General features: G+C 42.8%; 1 protein-coding gene across 1 annotated transcript; it reads right to left on the bottom strand.

The window, feature by feature from the left end:
* Positions 1–5,924: 5,924 nt before the first annotated feature.
* On the bottom strand, positions 5,925–14,818 carry Odf1 (outer dense fiber of sperm tails 1). The gene is made up of 2 exons (XM_005316286.3): positions 14,435–14,818; positions 5,925–6,463 (listed from the first exon to the last, which is right to left on the bottom strand). The coding sequence occupies exons 1-2, from the start codon at positions 14,752–14,754 to the stop codon at positions 6,022–6,024; spliced, it is 762 nt and encodes a 253-aa protein (XP_005316343.1). The 5' UTR covers positions 14,755–14,818; the 3' UTR covers positions 5,925–6,021.
* Between the last annotated feature and the right edge of the window lie 1,552 nt (positions 14,819–16,370).

The following is a 16,370-nucleotide window of genomic DNA, read 5'->3' on the forward strand; positions in this document are numbered from 1 at the left end:
ATTTTCAGTAAAAGAAGCTTTTGTTTTGTTTTTTTGTTTTGTTTTGTACCAGGGATTGAACCCAGGGGCGCTTAACCATTGAGTCACATCCCTAGCCCTATTTTATTTTTATTTTCCTGAGGGCCTCAGTAAGTTGCTGAGGATGTCTTTGAACTTGTGATCCTCTTGCCTCAGCCTCCCAAGCTGCTAGGATTATCAGCATTTGCTACCATGCCTGGCTAAATGCAGTTCTTTATGTATATAACAAGGTTTGTTTTCTACATCACTGTAAGACTTTTCATCTAAAATCACAAACCAGATGCAGTGTCCGCTAAGCTAAGCTCTAAGCACCATCCTAGCCCAGATGTCAAATAGAGAAGCCTCCAGAAGATTCCAGCTATTCAGGTCCTCCCAAAAAGAGCAGAGATAAAACATCCCCTACCAAAGGGAATAAGACGTTCACAAACCACAGTAAAGTCTTTGTGTCCCCGTTTTCTTAGTTTGGTATATGAAAATGCAGTTACCACCAAAGTTTGAGTAGAGGAGGAAGGTTCTCTTGCCCTAGAACCTTCCAGACTGGAAACCCTGGACATTTTGATGCTTGATGATCCCCATCCCACCAAGAGAAGAATTTATTCCAACCACGCAGGGTCACCCCATGCCCTTGATGGTGCTCCCTGCTGGAAGAGGTTCGAAGAGAAGAGCCAGTTGCCTTAGGAATCAGAGATTGCTAGATTTAAACCCCCTTCCTGACATTCTGGCTCCAGGACTTTCTGTTACTGAGACATCCTCTGAAGTGGCATGAGATCAAGGCCCAGTTTATGAGCCTTCACAGTGGTAGGCTGTCCATCAGGTTTGCTGATCTCTGTATCTAGTACTGTAACTGGGGCTTGGTGTAGCTCAGGGAGATGGGTACTTATGTCTGTCAAAGTGTATACATTCATCAGGATCCAGATGCCCAAATAATGGATGCCTTCTGGCTTTGTGTTACATCTTCAAGGATAAAGAGCTACTTGCTGTACTTCTCCGAACTGGAAAGAAGTGTTTCCAGGTTAGTATCAAGAGCAGCTGCTCCCTGAAGATCACTTCTGAGCCAATCTTTCTCTCATGATTACAAGTCATGTGACTCATCCAGGCATCTGTTGAGAAGATGCTACGATAAAAGCCAAAATCCCTACAGACTCCACTGGAATTCACTAGGTCACTCAGCAATATGCTCCCCACTTACTTTTCTTTCTTTTTTTCTTTTTCTGGTACTGAGGATTGAACCCAGAGGTGTTTTACCACTAGGCTACATCCTAAGGTCCCCTGCTTTTTTTTTTTTTTTTTTAAGACAAGGTCTCACTAAGTTGCTGAGGATCTCTATAAGATGCTGAGTGATGTTAGCCTTGAACTTATGATCCTCCTGCTTCAGCCTCCCAAGTCTCAGGGATTACAAATATGTGCCCCCTCACCTGGTTCCATTTACTTTTGTTGTTGTTCTTTTTAGTTATACATGACTGTAGAATGTATTTTGACATATCATACATACATGGAGTATAACTTCCCTTTTTTTTTTTTTTTTTTTTTTTTGGTACTAGGGATTAAACTCAGAGGCACTTGACCACTGAGCCATATCCCCAGCCACATTTTGTATTTTATTTAGAGGCAGGGTCTCAATGAGTTTCTTAGCACCTCTCTGTTGCTGAGTCAGGCTTTGAACTCACAATCCTCCTGCCTCAACCTCCTGAGTTGCTGGGATTACAGGTGTGTGTCACTGCACTCAGCCATAGCTTCCTGTTTTTGTGGTAGTACATGATGTAGAGTTACATTCTTCTTGTATTCATATGAGAACATAGGAAAGTTATGTCTGATTCATTCTACTGTCTTTCCTACTCCTCTCCCCCCCCCCATTTACTTTTCTTACAAATTCCCAGTCTCTGGTTGCAGTATTAATTTTACCTTAACTCTCAGCATCACATCCTGAGCCAAAGGGCTAAGTCATTGTCGCAACCTATTCCAGACTGTGACAATCATGTGTGGGAAAGAGGGAAACAGAACAAGGAATTTCTGTGTAGAGAAGAGAAGTTGAAGTTTTTTCTTTCTTTGAGGTTTCTGGAACCTAGGGTGTCTCACATGCTTAAGCATGTGCTTTACCACTGAGCTACATCTCAGAAGTTGAGATAATTTAAAAACTGTTAGTTCACTAGATCTGCAGATATGAACAGTTCACTGGATTATAAAACTATTTTACACGAATTGAAGAACAGTTGCTGAGAATTTTTAATATAATTGTATAAAATATTCACTATGTGAGTTTTGAAGATAATTAAACAGTATATGGTAGCAATTGGGTATAGATTCCTGAGTCCTATGCCCCCCAATTTTTTTTAATCATGATACAATTAAATAGCTCTTTGTGTTAATGGAATATATTCCAGAACTAAAGAGCTATTTAATTGTATTCATCTTCAAGCTTAATTCAACACTATTTACCAAGCTCATTAATTAAAAGGTAGTGTATCTACCTAATCTAGGCATTCATCCATTATACACATGGATAGTGACATAGTCTCATCTTTCAATTCCCTTATGGGACAATTTTTTTGTCTCTGTGCATTCAAGAGTCACCTCCACCCATTGCCCATTCTGTAGATAAAGAAGGGCATTTACAGTTGGACTCTGATCTATAAAACAACATTCAAAACCGTGGCAGGGCTGCCCAAGCCCAGGATCCATTAACAATTTAGGAGACAACCAATGTTTCTTTCTTCTCCCTCAGATCTACTTCCGCCCTGTTCTCAGTTCATGGAACAAGCCCTGCTACGTGCTTTTCCCCCAAAGCCTCAGACAAGGCCCACACCCACGCCCTGCCTCCTTGTCTGGCTGGCTCCAGTTCCCACATGCACTTTGCTGATGTTAGAGGGCACTTCACAGGGCACACCAGACAATGTAGCTCTGGTTACACGCTGTCAAGTGCTTTGACAATTATACCACTGATGGTAGTCTTGCCTTCCCCTACATAAGTTCCTGGAAAGGTACTTAGTAACAATAGCTCTTGGCACTGGGCCCCCACTCAGAGCTGGTACTCAGTCAGTAACCACTTATCTATCAAGTCTTGCCCTGTGAGGGTGGCAAGCAGATGAAAGAAACAATCCTACACAGGCCAGGCTCTGGCTTCCCTGGGGCACCTGCCAGGCAGTGATGTCCACGATACACACCATGGAAATGCCTATGGCCAGTCTGCCCTCTCCTAGCTCTTTTAAATTCAGTTTCTTTGGAACTCCCCCACTTTACCTTCTCCCCATCCCTTCATAGCACCCCTCCCTGCATTTAATTTAAAGCATTCATGAAAGTTATTTTTCTCTCCATCTCTGCTGCAAGGTGCAGTACCTGGATTTCAGAGGAGGAAGTCTGGCTGACAAGATGATGGATAAATGGGTGAATGTCTGGACTAATGGGAGGGTGAGACATGGGTATGTCAGTAGAAAAATGAACTGTTCATTCCTGGAGGTGCCCTGGAATGGCCCCTTCCAAAGGCCAGAGGTCTCCACTTGTTCAAGGAATTAAGACCCCAGTGAGATTCCATTGACTTTATAAGATGAAATTTGTTAAAAATGTTTAAAATCTGGGTGCAGTGGTGTACAACTGTAATCCCAATGACTCAGGAAGCTGAGAGGCAGAAGGGTCACAAGTTCAACGTCAGCCTCCACAATTTAGAAGACCTGTCTCAAAATTTAAAAAAAATAAAATAAAAGATCTGGGGCTGGGAATGTGGCTCAAGCGGTAGCACGCTCGCCTAGCATGCATGCGGCCCGGGTTCGATCCTCAGCACCACATACAAAGATGTTGTGTCCGCTGAGAACTAAGAAAAAATAAATAAATATTAAATTCTCTCTCTCTCTCTCTCTGTCCCCCCCTCTCTCTCACTCTTAAAAAAAATAAAAAAAATAAAAAATAAATAAAAGATCTGGGAATATAGGTCAGTAGATAATCACCTCTGGGTTCAACCCTTAGGACCACAAGAAAACATTCTAACTTTAACTGGGTGTGGTGGCATACACCTCTAATCCCAGCTACTTGGAGGGCTTGAGGCAGGAGAATCCTAGGTTCAAGGGCAGCCTGGGAAATTTAGCAAGACTGTCTCAAAATTTATAAAAATGCTGGAGATGCAGATCAGTAGCAGAGTGCTTGCTTAGTATGTGTGCAAGATCCCGGGTTCCATCTCTAGTACTGAAAAAAAAATTATAACTTAGAAACTAGAATATTTATGAACATATAATCAAAACATGGCAAGACATAAGGGCAATTCTACAATTTAGCATACACATATTCATTTATACCTCGTTGCTAGGTAATACGTTTTGGCAATGTTCAATGTTTTTTATTCACCACTTGTAATAGAGGGCCATTAGTTCCCTCAATCGAGAGCAAAATCTACTATCAACATCAATTATTTTTCAATCTTGAACTTGAAAGCTTTTAAAGAAAAAGACTTTTAAGATCTCACCCGGAGCTTCCTGGTCTTAGCTGTATGCTTGCATTGCCTGGGGAAGCTTTTAAAAATCTTGATGCCCAGGTTGCCTCTCAGATCTATTACATTAGAATCTCTGGGGAGAAGACACAGGCATCTGTATATTTTCCTCTTTTGAAGAAGAAATGTTTGGGTCAGGTGCAATGGCACATGCCTGTAATTCCAGCTACTCAGGAGGGTCAAGAAGGATTGCAAGTTCAGCCTGGATGACTTAGTAAGAACTTGTCTAAAAAAAAGGAAAGGAAGGAAGGAAGGAAGGAAGGAAGGAAGGAAGGAAGGAAGGAAGGAAGGAAGGAAGGAAGGAAGGAAGGAAGGAAAAAGGATTGGAGATGTAACTCAGTGGTACAGTGCTTACCTAGTATGCTTGAGGACATGATTCAAATCCCCCATACCAAAAATTTTTTGTTTTGTTTGGCTTTGTTGTTGTTGTATACTGGGGATTGAACCCAGGGTTTTACAAATGCTAGGCAACTGAGCTATACACCCAGCTCCAACATGCATATTTTTAAAGCTTCCCAAATAATTCCCATGTGCAGACAAGACTGAGAATCACCACTCAACCCTTATACATCTAAGGCTAATAAAAAGACTTACTATGCAAACTAGATGGTTTTTTGTTCCCTCTAAGAGAGTTGTTTTGTTTTGTTCATAGTATGGGGATTGAACCAAGGGGTGTTCCAACACTGAACTACATCCCTGGCCATTTATTTAGAGACAGGATTAAGGCTGGCCATGAATTTACAATCCTCCTGCCTCAGTCTCCCAAGTTGCCCAGCTGAGAGGTTTGAAACCATCCCTCCCCATCATCTTGTTTTTCCTTTACTTCTATTTCTGTCCTAACAACCAAGAATAGCTCAATGGCTCCAGCTATGAGGATCCAAATTCAGGAGAACTATGCTATCATTTTGTGAAGTCTGTACTTTTCCGCTCCTGAATTTCCATGCCTAAAACCAGTTTCTGGAAATGAGGGAAAGAGACAGCTGCCATAGAGTCAGGTGTGATGGTGCCTGGAATCCCAGCAACCCAGGAGGCTGAGACAAGAGAATGGCAAGTTCAAGGACTGCCGGGTCAATTGAGCAAGACCTTGTCTCAAAAAATAAAAAGGGCCGTGATATACCTGGGTTCAATCCCCAGTACCACCAAAAGAAAAAAAAAAAAGTGGTTGTTTTTAATTGCTAGATTCTCTGTCTGCAGTGTGGTTTCTGGGCTGGACCATTTCATTGGATCAGTTGGAAAGACTGTCTAGGGATGCTTCCTGGAACTTGGAGATAGTTGGGTTTGGAGGAGGACACGGGAGAGCATCTCTCAGTACCCCATCCATTCATTCTTCCAATGCCCACTAACTCTGCAGGGCTCCTGGAGTAGGCGGAATAAAAAGACTTACACACAACAACAGCAGATTGCAATTATGTATTTAGTTTCCTATGTACTTGAACAACAAGGGCCATGGGAAGGGGAAGAGAAATGCTGGAAGAGCTGCCTGGCTGGAGTATCTGACTTCGGCTAAGACATGGATTCCTAAGCACAATTTACAAAATCATTTTCCTACAGGAAAATCGGCTTCCACAGGGGTAGCAGGGGTTGCAGGGGTCGCAAGGGTTGCAAGGGCTGCAGGGGCTGCAAGGGTTGCATGGGTTGCAGGGGTTGCACGGGTTGCACGGGTTGCAGGGGGAGGCACAAGGGTAGCATGGAGACTCGATCTTGACACAACTGCCGAGGCCGTAGGAGTAAGTTACATCCTTTTCGTCTACACATGGCGGCAAGCTGAACTCTTTGCAGATGTTCATATAGCTGTACTTTTTGGATCCGAGGCAGTCGTACCTGTTCTCCCGTTCAGCTGACACACACACCTTTCCGTCCTTTACTCGTACTTTGACTTGATCAGGTTCAAAGCCACACACGTTCACTGACCCCAAGATGTTACTGCTACAGCAAGAGGAGGCCAGGATTCTGTTTGTTGTTCTTCTGAGCCTGGAATTGAGAAAAAAGGACAGAGTGAGAGGAAGGAGCTCACACACAGCCCAAGAAACCATATTTTAATCTCTATCTCCCTTTAATAGAAAAGCTCACATTAGTCATCATGAAAAATCAAATTTACCCAAACGAGGAATATAAAAAGTGAGAGTCCCGCTACATGAATCACACTGCCCTACAGGTCAGCCTCTGTTGACAACAAATGGGTGCTTGGCCATTCAGGTCTTTCTCTTATATTTCAATTCTAGCTCCTCCTCCTATTAATTATGAAACCATGGGGGGTTCCTTAACCTCTCTGTGCTTCAGTTTCCTCATTTGTAGAGATAATAATGATAATTGTTAGAGGATTAGATGAGAGGGTAGCATTTTACTTAATGCTGTGCTTGGCATGTTTCAAATCTTATTTAATTATTACAATGATCATTGTTGTTTCTACAATTATATATAGACAGAGTAGTTTTTTAATGGGACACAATTGAAGAGATACCATTTTAAACACTATATACTACTTGGAAAGGCAGATGGTTTGCTTGAGCCCAGGAGTTTTGAGACCCACCACCTGGTCAACACAGTAAGACTCTGTCTAATAAAAACATTACTGTCAGCTCCGCCACTGGACAATCACCCAGACACTTGACTTGAAAAGTTCCATCAGCAAAAAGGGCAGGAGAGAACTGACCTGGTTCTGTCCACTAGGGCTGACTCCTCTTGCTGCCATGAAATGGCTCCAGATTCTAGTGACCTGGTGCCAGAAGGAATTCAGTCCTTTTGGCAGGGCTGTGTCCATCAGATATGGGACCACCCACCAGTGGCATGTTGGTTGGGATCCTGCCAGCTTTCAAGAGCTCACTGTATGCTTCTTTTCTCAGCTCCTCATTTAGTGACTTCACATTAATTGTTCAAAATCAATCATGGTGGGAATATTTACACCACAGCAAGTGGAAAATGCTACAGATCAGAACCAGTTGTCAAATGCCATTGCCATGGCTCCTAGAGAAGCTGGCCGTTCTCATGTCCTACCCATGTAAATCCTTAATAAATTAAGAAATTAACAGCAGCTCACAATGATTGATCAGTTAGGATACATCAAGAACTAGTAAAGCCAAGTGTCCAAGAGCACAGACTCTATAGAGTATGTTTAAATCTCAGTTCTGCCACATAGACAAGTTTTTTAATTTCTCTGTCTCAGTTTCCTCATCTGTAAAACTGGGACAATAAGTAGTCTCCTACCTATTGTGTTATTGTGAGGTTTAAGTTAGTTAATGCATGAAAAAAAATTCACAACTGTGAGTGGCACATGGTTAGGTTGTTAGGCTTTTGTCTTTTTCTGTTGTTGCTATTTGTTTACAATTTGCCATGGAAAGTGCTAAGCATGTTACGAAGAGTTATTCCATTTAATCTTCACAATAACTGTGATGCACATGTGATTATCACTGTATTGCCTTTTTTATGCTGAATTTTGTTTAAACATTTCCTTCTTTTTGTTATGTAAGTTATATAGGTCCAGAAAATATAAAGAAAAAGGTAAATTTTTTTTTTTAAAGAGAGAGAGAATCTTTAATATTTATTTTTTAGTTTTCGGCAGATACAACATCTTTGTATGTGGTGTTGAGGATCGAACCCGGGCTGCACGCATGCCAGGCGAGCGCACAACCGCTTGAGCCACATCCCCAGCCTGATTAAATATTTTTTAAAAATTCATAATTACATACCACACTTAACTCTTTTGTGTTACACTTTTTTTCTGTGTGTGTGTATGTGTGTTTCTACATACAGTTTTGTGTAGGTTCTTAAGTTCATGCTACACACACTGAATTTAATCTTCACTTTTCACTTGACAAGACTTCACAGGATTGGTTTAATAGTGTGAACCACTTGTACTGAAAATTATACACCAAGACTCTTAATGGCTAATTACAAAATGACCAAGTACAACTTGGTCCTAGGAGACACTGAGGCAAACAGAAACAACTTGAGTCATATACCCAGAGGACTATATAATAAGTCACTCAGCTCCATTTCTACCCCCAACCCAAAGGAATCTGAGGATGGTGGGGGGTAAAGTAATCTTTTTTTGCCCTGGGTATACTGGAATACCCTTGGCCATACTAAGAAGAAAGGAAGAGAACTGGACTTTGAAATTGCTATCTCTAAGAGGCAGCCTAGAGATCAAGCACATTATCTCACTAGATAGGGAATAACTCACAAAAATGCAAGAAACAGCGCAAACTCTAGACATGTTGCTCTCTCTGGATAGATTATAGCTTGAAGCTGGGCATGCCTGTAATACCAGTGACAAGGAGGCTGAGACAGGAGGATCACAATTTTGAGACTGGCCTCAGCCACCTAGCAAGACCCTCAGCAACTTAGTGAAACTCTGTCTCAGAATAAAAGGGCTGGGGATGTGGCTCAGTGGTAAAGTGTCTCTGGGTTCAATCCCTAGTACCAAAAAAATAAGATCAGAGCTTGAAGGAGAGCAGCCAAGGTCATCAGTGAAGCACGAGTAGAGTAGGCACTCAGGGTTTCTCAGATTCTCCACGGTGTGCACGTGAGCTGAGTCAAATTGCATCATATCCTGCTGTAAAGAAGGGGCTTGGACTAACAAAAGAGGGCCAAAGACCCCAAGCAGGATTTCTAGGGCCCCAGTGACTGCCTGAGCTGATTCTGCCCTCCTGCCATCTGTAGGAGATGGATCTGGCAACCAGACCCACCAGGCATTGCCAGCTCCAGGTCCATCTCCACTTAGATGCCTGAATCCCAAGTACAATTTCATGCATTTTGTTCCCCCTTTCTCCCCTATCCCTACCACTTTGGCTTCTTTGCAGCAGTTATATAGCTATCCCACACTGGGGGTTTTTTGAGAAATGGCCTAAAACTCTTGGCCAAGTCAGGTCTCTTCTTGCATTTATCTCAGTGGTTATGAGCAAGAACCTGTGGGTTTAAGGGAACTCGCAGAAGTCACATTTTGCTCATCAGACTCAACTCTGAACTTGCAACTTGACTTTGCCATCAGCCTAACTGGGATTTCCCATGGCTCTCTGGAGTTCTGGGCAAGGGGAGATTGCCTCCTATGCTTTTATCAGAGCTGAACCAGTTCCTTTGGTTCTCTGTTGAAGACTCATAGAAAAGCTGGGGACGGCTTCAGACCAGAGGCGCCTGTGTGTCTGCACTCTGATAGTCTGTTTCGCTCTGCTGAAGCTGAGTTTCACCTGCACATCAGACCACACTCCTGAATGTGAAACACCACCCACGCCCATGAGGAGCTATATGAGCAGCCATCTTCATACAGATATAACTCATATTCATTCCTGTGATTAATAAAGGAAGATGTCAAAAATTACTCTATCCACCTGAGAGCAAGGGGAAACAAGCCTTCTCTAAGCTTTGTTGGAATACTTTGCTTCTCTCTTCCATGTTTACAAAGACCCATGTAAACACATCCTTCCCTTTCTTTTCTCCTTTTTTTCCTCTCTCCCTTCTTTTTGACTCTTCTCCCTTCCCTTTGGTATTAATATGGCAGACAGTGTCACTCAACAAGGAGTAAACAGTGTAGTCTGGCTGCATTTGACTTTCCTGCAGGGCTGGATAAAACACAGGTGTCTGGGTCTCCACCCCTACCCCACCCCACCCCCAAGTTTCAGATTCAGTTGCTCTGGTGTGGAGTTGAGAATTTGCATTTCTAATAAGTGCCAGGTGACTCTGCTAATGCTGATCCAGGGACCACACTTTGAGAATCACTGGCCAGGTGGTGAGGTACATGAATTTCTCACTCAGGTGAATGTGTCTTCATGTCAGGGCTCCACGATGTCTCAGTGATCGAGACGGTTGCCCTAGATCTGATGCATCAACTATATGATGATAGAGATAATAGCAGCCCAAAGGCACACTAGGAGAATTAAATGAATGTGAATACTGGGTACGTAGACATTACTCAATAAAGAAAATTCTTCATCATTCCTTCTGTAAACGAACTTACCCAAAATCTGAGTTTTTTTTCCTTTCTTTCCTGATAAAGGAAACCACTTCAGAAAGTGTTTAATTTTTCAAGTAACCAATGCTATTGATGCAAAACAAATAACAAAAAAAAAACCCAACAACTTCCCCAATACTACTTTCAAAACCAACACATCACATTTTATTTCTATTAGAATGTAATTATTTTTTTCTACACCAGTTAATAAAAAAACAAGACCCAGACAAAATCTGAGTTTTTAAGTGACCAAGGCCCAAGTCCTATATCATTAAACAATAAGGTCAAACTAAATAATAGAAATGATTTTTCACCAGCTGGGGATGGTGTCACACAGCTGTAGTCCCAATTACTCAAGAGGCAAGAGGATTGTAAGCTTGAGGCCAGCCTCTGTGATTCAATGAGGTTCTATTCCAAAATAAAATGAAGGGCTGGAGGTGTAGCTCAGTGGTATAGCTCCCCAGGGTTCCACCCTTAGTATCTCTCTCTCTTTCACACACACACACACACACACACACACACACACACACACACAGAATGTTTTAGGCTTAGGTGGCAACTCCTAGGCTCGCAACCAAGGGGAACTGGGCTCCAAGACAACGGGTACAAAGAGATTGTGATGAGAGAGCAACCAGGGGCCAGCTCTTGTGTCTCAGAGGACACAGGGAAGCCGGCTCTCTGTGGAAAGCCAGTCTTTACCAGTCATAAAGCCCCAGTCTGACCCTGACTCACTGACTGAGAGAAGACTCAATGAAAACCTCAAACTCATGAGTGTCGGGGGAGTCCAGAAAAGAAATGAGAGGGCAGGTTTTTAAAGTTTTGAGATGGCAGGCCTCCTGGGGGGGACTTTGAAGGGAATTTCTTGTTGAGATTTAGGCCAACCACAGGCTCTTACGTGAGTGGATGGAAGCACAGCTTCAGGATTCATTTCTAGGTACCAAAGAAGGGTACAGAGGGTGAGGCCAGTGTAGCTCAAGGTACAACTGTAAACCAAGATTCATCTGGCCGCAGGACTAGTGCCGGTGTCAAAGCCACACCTGCATCTGTTCATTAGGTCATAAACTACGGTCAGGACTGAGGATGGATTGAAGCTGGTTTGTTCCTCCAGCTTTAGGAATGAGGAAAGGGAACCCCAAGAAGTGCCGTGGCTAATCAGGTACAAACTTAAGGCAGGATGATGTGGTATTTCCCCAAAGGAAAACAAATTCAGTTACCTCAGTCCTTCTGGATCCAGAAGAGTGAGGCTGAGTCAGGGGCATGGCTAGTGCTTCGGGCATAAAAGGTAATTGGGAAAGGAACAGGCATACTGAAAAAGCTAAAGAAACGAAAGTGCTAAATTGGGTGCGTACTAAGGAAGACATTGCCTCCTCTACCCCTTCCTCTGTGGTACTGGGGATAAAACCCAGGGCCTTGCAAGTACCCAGGGTGGTCAGGCAGTCTACCACAGACCTGCACCCACAGTCCTTTGTATTTCATTTTGAGACAGAGTCTTGCTGTGTTGCCCAGGCTGACCTCAAACTTGGTATCTTCCTGCTTCAACTTCCCATGTAGCAGCTAGGATTATAGGTGTTTGCTACCACACCTGGCTGACACTGACTTTTGAAGCAGCTACTCAAGCAAGAATGGATACAAGGCCATTGGATACCACAAAAAAAAAAGAAAGAAAAGAAACAATGGAAGTGAGTTGGACCTTCTATGCCTGGTATAAAGAAAAAGCTATTTATATATAATACATATACTTACATATCCATCTATCCATATATTTTATGTATGTTATATATTATATATTATATGAATATTATATATATAAAAATGACACTCAAGAATGTTCAAGAAACTTATGGATGAAATTTAAAAATTTTTGGCCAAGAGTTTTTACTCTAATATTAGAGTAATACCCAGACACATAACAGATTGACTCTCACATAGAAAGTAATTTCAGTGGGGCGGAGTCAACTACAGACTAGGAACATAGAACCTTCTGGACAATCCAGAATGACATCTGAAAGATATGTCATAACTAACCAATGCCTCAGCATTCTTTAAAAGGGTGAAAGGTCATGTGAATATGAATTCTAAATCCACAAAGCCTTGGACAAGATTTCACACCAAAGATTGTTTTTAAAAAAGTTATCTCAACATAATATTTCTGGATCTCTTTAGTCATGGATCAGGAGCTAGCTTAAAGATAAGAGGAGGTATTTCACCGGAAGAAAAAAAATTAACAGTGTGAGTCCTCTGGGATTGGAGCTGGGATCACAGCTGAACATTTTTACCTCTATTCAGGAAAATTGAAGATTTAGGTTTACAGGTGACACTAAGCCTTTTTGGATAGGGAGATGTCAAGCTGTCAGAAATAGAGCATAGAAATTTCACAAAGTAGTATGAATGGGAAGAAAAGTATCTGGGAGGAGAAAAAAAGAGGGCAAAAGCCTGAGGTCATTTCTAAAATGGTCTCAAGAGTTATCCATTCAGAGATCCAGGAATTAATGTAAGAAATCACCAGCTTCGCATCCTGCTGCTGGCACAGGAAAACAAACAAAAACAGCCAAGACCCAGACACTGTCAGAATAAGCATCACAAACTAGAGAAAGCATCACCTCTTGTATGAACTACTCTGCTGGGAATTAAAGTTGGGCCAACTGAGCACCAAAAAATAGAGTCTCTAAAGTGGGATAAGGAGCCTGATGGCAAAGGGCAGAGAGGCATTGCCCTGAGGGGTGTGGGAAGAGGGGAGCTCAGAAGACCCGAGGTACAGAGGGAGTGGGCATAGACCTGCCCACAAGGAGCCCTTCCTCACAGTGTGAACAGTTTATAAACTTGATTTCCTAAGGAGTAAAAATAAACAGTGGTTCAAAGAATATGTTCATGAATCTGTAGGTGAATGCTCCATTTCAGCCTATGAGGGAGGGCCAGTCCTGACCTTTGGCCAAGGCTGATGACCTCGACAATTACTGTCCTATGCCCTTCCGATGAAACACCACTGTCACTGTTGCCAAGGGACCTCTCTTCTACATACCCATCCACCCATCGTTCACCTATTTTTCTAGGCATCTTACCTATCTATGCTTATCTTTTAAAAAATAGGACCATATTAAACACATTTTTTTCTAGATTTGCTTTTTCCACTTACCACCATCAATATGTAAAAATGCTTTGTCCATCCGTTTAACATCTACATACCGTTCCAATGTTTGGTGGGCCATAATTTATTTAGCCAGAGGACAACTCTCCCCACCACCATTTTCATCAGTAGTAGCAGACTAAATGGCTTATATAGACAGAGATTTCCTTCTTTACTCCAGGCAAAAAAGAAAATATGATCAAAACTAAAACATTTTTTAGATTCCCCAATTCCATGGAAACCCAACTCAAAGTCTCCTCTGAAAGGGGCAACCGAGTTCTGTAGTTTATTTCCACAGCTTTTTTTGGAGTTGGAGGGGAGAGCCAATGTAATGACCTCAACTCCAGAGGAACTGTAAGTCTTTGGAGTTGGGAGGAAGGGGAGACAGATTTTCCTACAAAATGAAGGAAATGCCTCTATTGTTCAATTTATTCTCCGGCTCCTAAAGCCTCTGGCAAACATTAAGAATTTGATCAATTATTATTACTTGTCCTGCAGACATTTCTGTAAGTCCAAATATACTCAAATCACTTTACTCATAACCAGAAAAAATGTTTCGTTTGCTGCCTCCAATAGCTTTTTAATGACACCCCCTATTTCTTTCCCTCATTAAAGCCACCTAATTTGTCAAGTTGGCACTCCCGCTATAAACCACCAGCTGCCCTCAACATCGTTACATTGTCTTTGGAGAATCTCACCATTCCCATTATGGACCCATTGACTCTTCTAAAATCTTTCCTAAGTCACCAGAGTCATTATCTTGAACATTTTTTTTTTATCTTTGTTCAAGTATCAATTATCACCCCCCCCCTTTTATTTCAACTCTTGAGGCTGAGAAACCAACTCTAAAAGATCTAAAAGTGAGTTCTCTCACTTGGCAAGCTCTCTCTTTTCGTCCTCGATGGCTCTGATGGCTTTCCTCTCCAAACTCCTGAGGGACGGGCGAAGGCAGTACAGCTTGTAGTCACACAGGCAGCACGGGTAGAGGTCACACAGGCCGCAGGATCTCGATCGCTTCGAGTAGCACAGGCAGTATGGGTAGGGATGCAAGTCACAGCAGCAGTACGGGTGCATGTACAAGTCGCACAGGCATCGGGTGCTGAATTCATCGATGCATCTCAACTGTCTTAATTCTCTGTCCACCTTCTTTATGTCCCTTCTAACACTGTCCAAAAGACAACTCAGTGCAGCCATTACAGTCACACCTTATTGTTCAGTGAGTACCTTTGGGAAATGGCACTCAAGGGAAAAAATTGTTCTAAGCTCTTCTCAGAGGTTTCTTTTAAAAATAAATGAGACTCACATGGCTCACTTACTTTAAGGCTTGTATTCTGTGACCTCACCATCCTCTGAGTATGTCATAATCTTCTGGTTGCCATGTGAACCAGACCCAGTCACACTCTCCAGAGACCCTCCTGAGAGCTACAGAGATACTCTCAGAAACATACTCATGTTGAGATTTCATTCACCTTCACACTGGGTGTCTCCCAAGCAATCCGGGCTCCTGGGTTCACGGGATTAAACTTGAACGTCCCTGACTTGTGTGTGCTCTGAGGATGAGCCGTGGCTTGCCAGTGCTGATCTTGGGGCACCCATGGCAGGAGCTGCCTGGTTCCTTTCTCAATGCCCTTCTGCCCGAGGCTTAGTCTTGCTCTTTTTATTCTGGGATTCATTCTGGTTCCAGGCAGGAAGAATATTATAAAGAACTTTCATGTAGTTCTCTTTCTCCTGTCAAGTCCTCCTCAAGTCAGCCTTTGTCCTTGACCTTCTGAGTCCCAATGTCGAGTCCTGCACATTCCCCCCCACCCAACCCCTGCTGGGGATCAAACTCAGGAGCTCACACGGCCTCACCTCACCTGCCTGGTTCTTGGCTTGCTGGGGTCCTGGCTGTCCTGGAACCTCAGTTCTGCATGGGTGGGGATCCTGCCTGGAAGCTGCCATTTCTGTGCTCAGAGTCCTGTCCTCAGTCACCATCTCTCAGCAACTATAACCGTGGTCTTGTCTTCAAGCCCTCAGATTCCCCAAATATATCCCACATGTTGGTCCTTGACATTCTTTTAGATAGTGGCCAGAAATCCTTGCTCCAGCATTTCCTGCCCTCTATTTTAGACCTGGACCATATTTAGCCTCAGATTTGGCTTGTGCTAATTCTCTGGGTACCAGAGAAGCCTTGTATTGCTGCCCGGCTCTGACTCTCCTTTTCATGAATTAAAGTATAGAGAACTTGAGGACAAGTAGTTGAATGTGACACTGGAGAGGGCGATAATAGTCAGGTTTGAAGGGACTTGTAGGCCAGACTAAGGAGTTTAAAGGATCATCAATTTTCTTCTTAGATTGATAGAAGTTTTGGGTTTTTTGTTTGTTTGGGTTTTTTTTTTGTGTGTGTGTGGGGGGGGTATTGGAGATTGAATCCAGGGGGCTTTACCCTAGGGTCTTAGTTGCTTAGGGCCTCACTAAATTGCTTTATTGATGAAAGTTGAAAGATAGCTGGGTGCAGTGGCACAGGCCTATAATCTCAGCAGTTCAGGAGGCTGAGGCAGGAGGATCACAAGTTCAAAGCCAGCCTCAGCAATTTAGTGAGGCCCTCAGTATCTTAGTGAGACCCTGTCTCAAAATTTTAAAAAATTTAAAAGCCAGGGAAATGACTCAGTGGTTAAGTGCCCCGGGTTCAACCCTCAGTATACATTTGTCTGTTTCCCTAACTCGACTTAAAGCCACAGGAGTAGAGACCTTGACTACTATATAACTAATGCAGTAAGTGGCACACAGTAGGTGCTTAAAATTTACTCAACAACCAAATGAATGAATTA

This window comes from Ictidomys tridecemlineatus, chromosome 7 (genome assembly GCF_052094955.1).
Source record: "Ictidomys tridecemlineatus isolate mIctTri1 chromosome 7, mIctTri1.hap1, whole genome shotgun sequence".
NCBI classification, from domain to species: Eukaryota; Metazoa; Chordata; class Mammalia; order Rodentia; family Sciuridae; genus Ictidomys; species Ictidomys tridecemlineatus.

Excerpts from the sequence above, each read along its gene's own strand:
- Odf1 (XM_005316286.3), bottom strand. The coding sequence starts at position 14,754 with ATGGCTGCACTGAGTTGTCTTTTGGACAGTGTTAGAAGGGACATAAAG. Across the intron at positions 6,464-14,434 it reads GAAAAGAGAGAGCTTGCCAA|GCTCAGAAGAACAACAAACA; the intron begins GTGAGAGAACTC and ends TCTCAATTCCAG.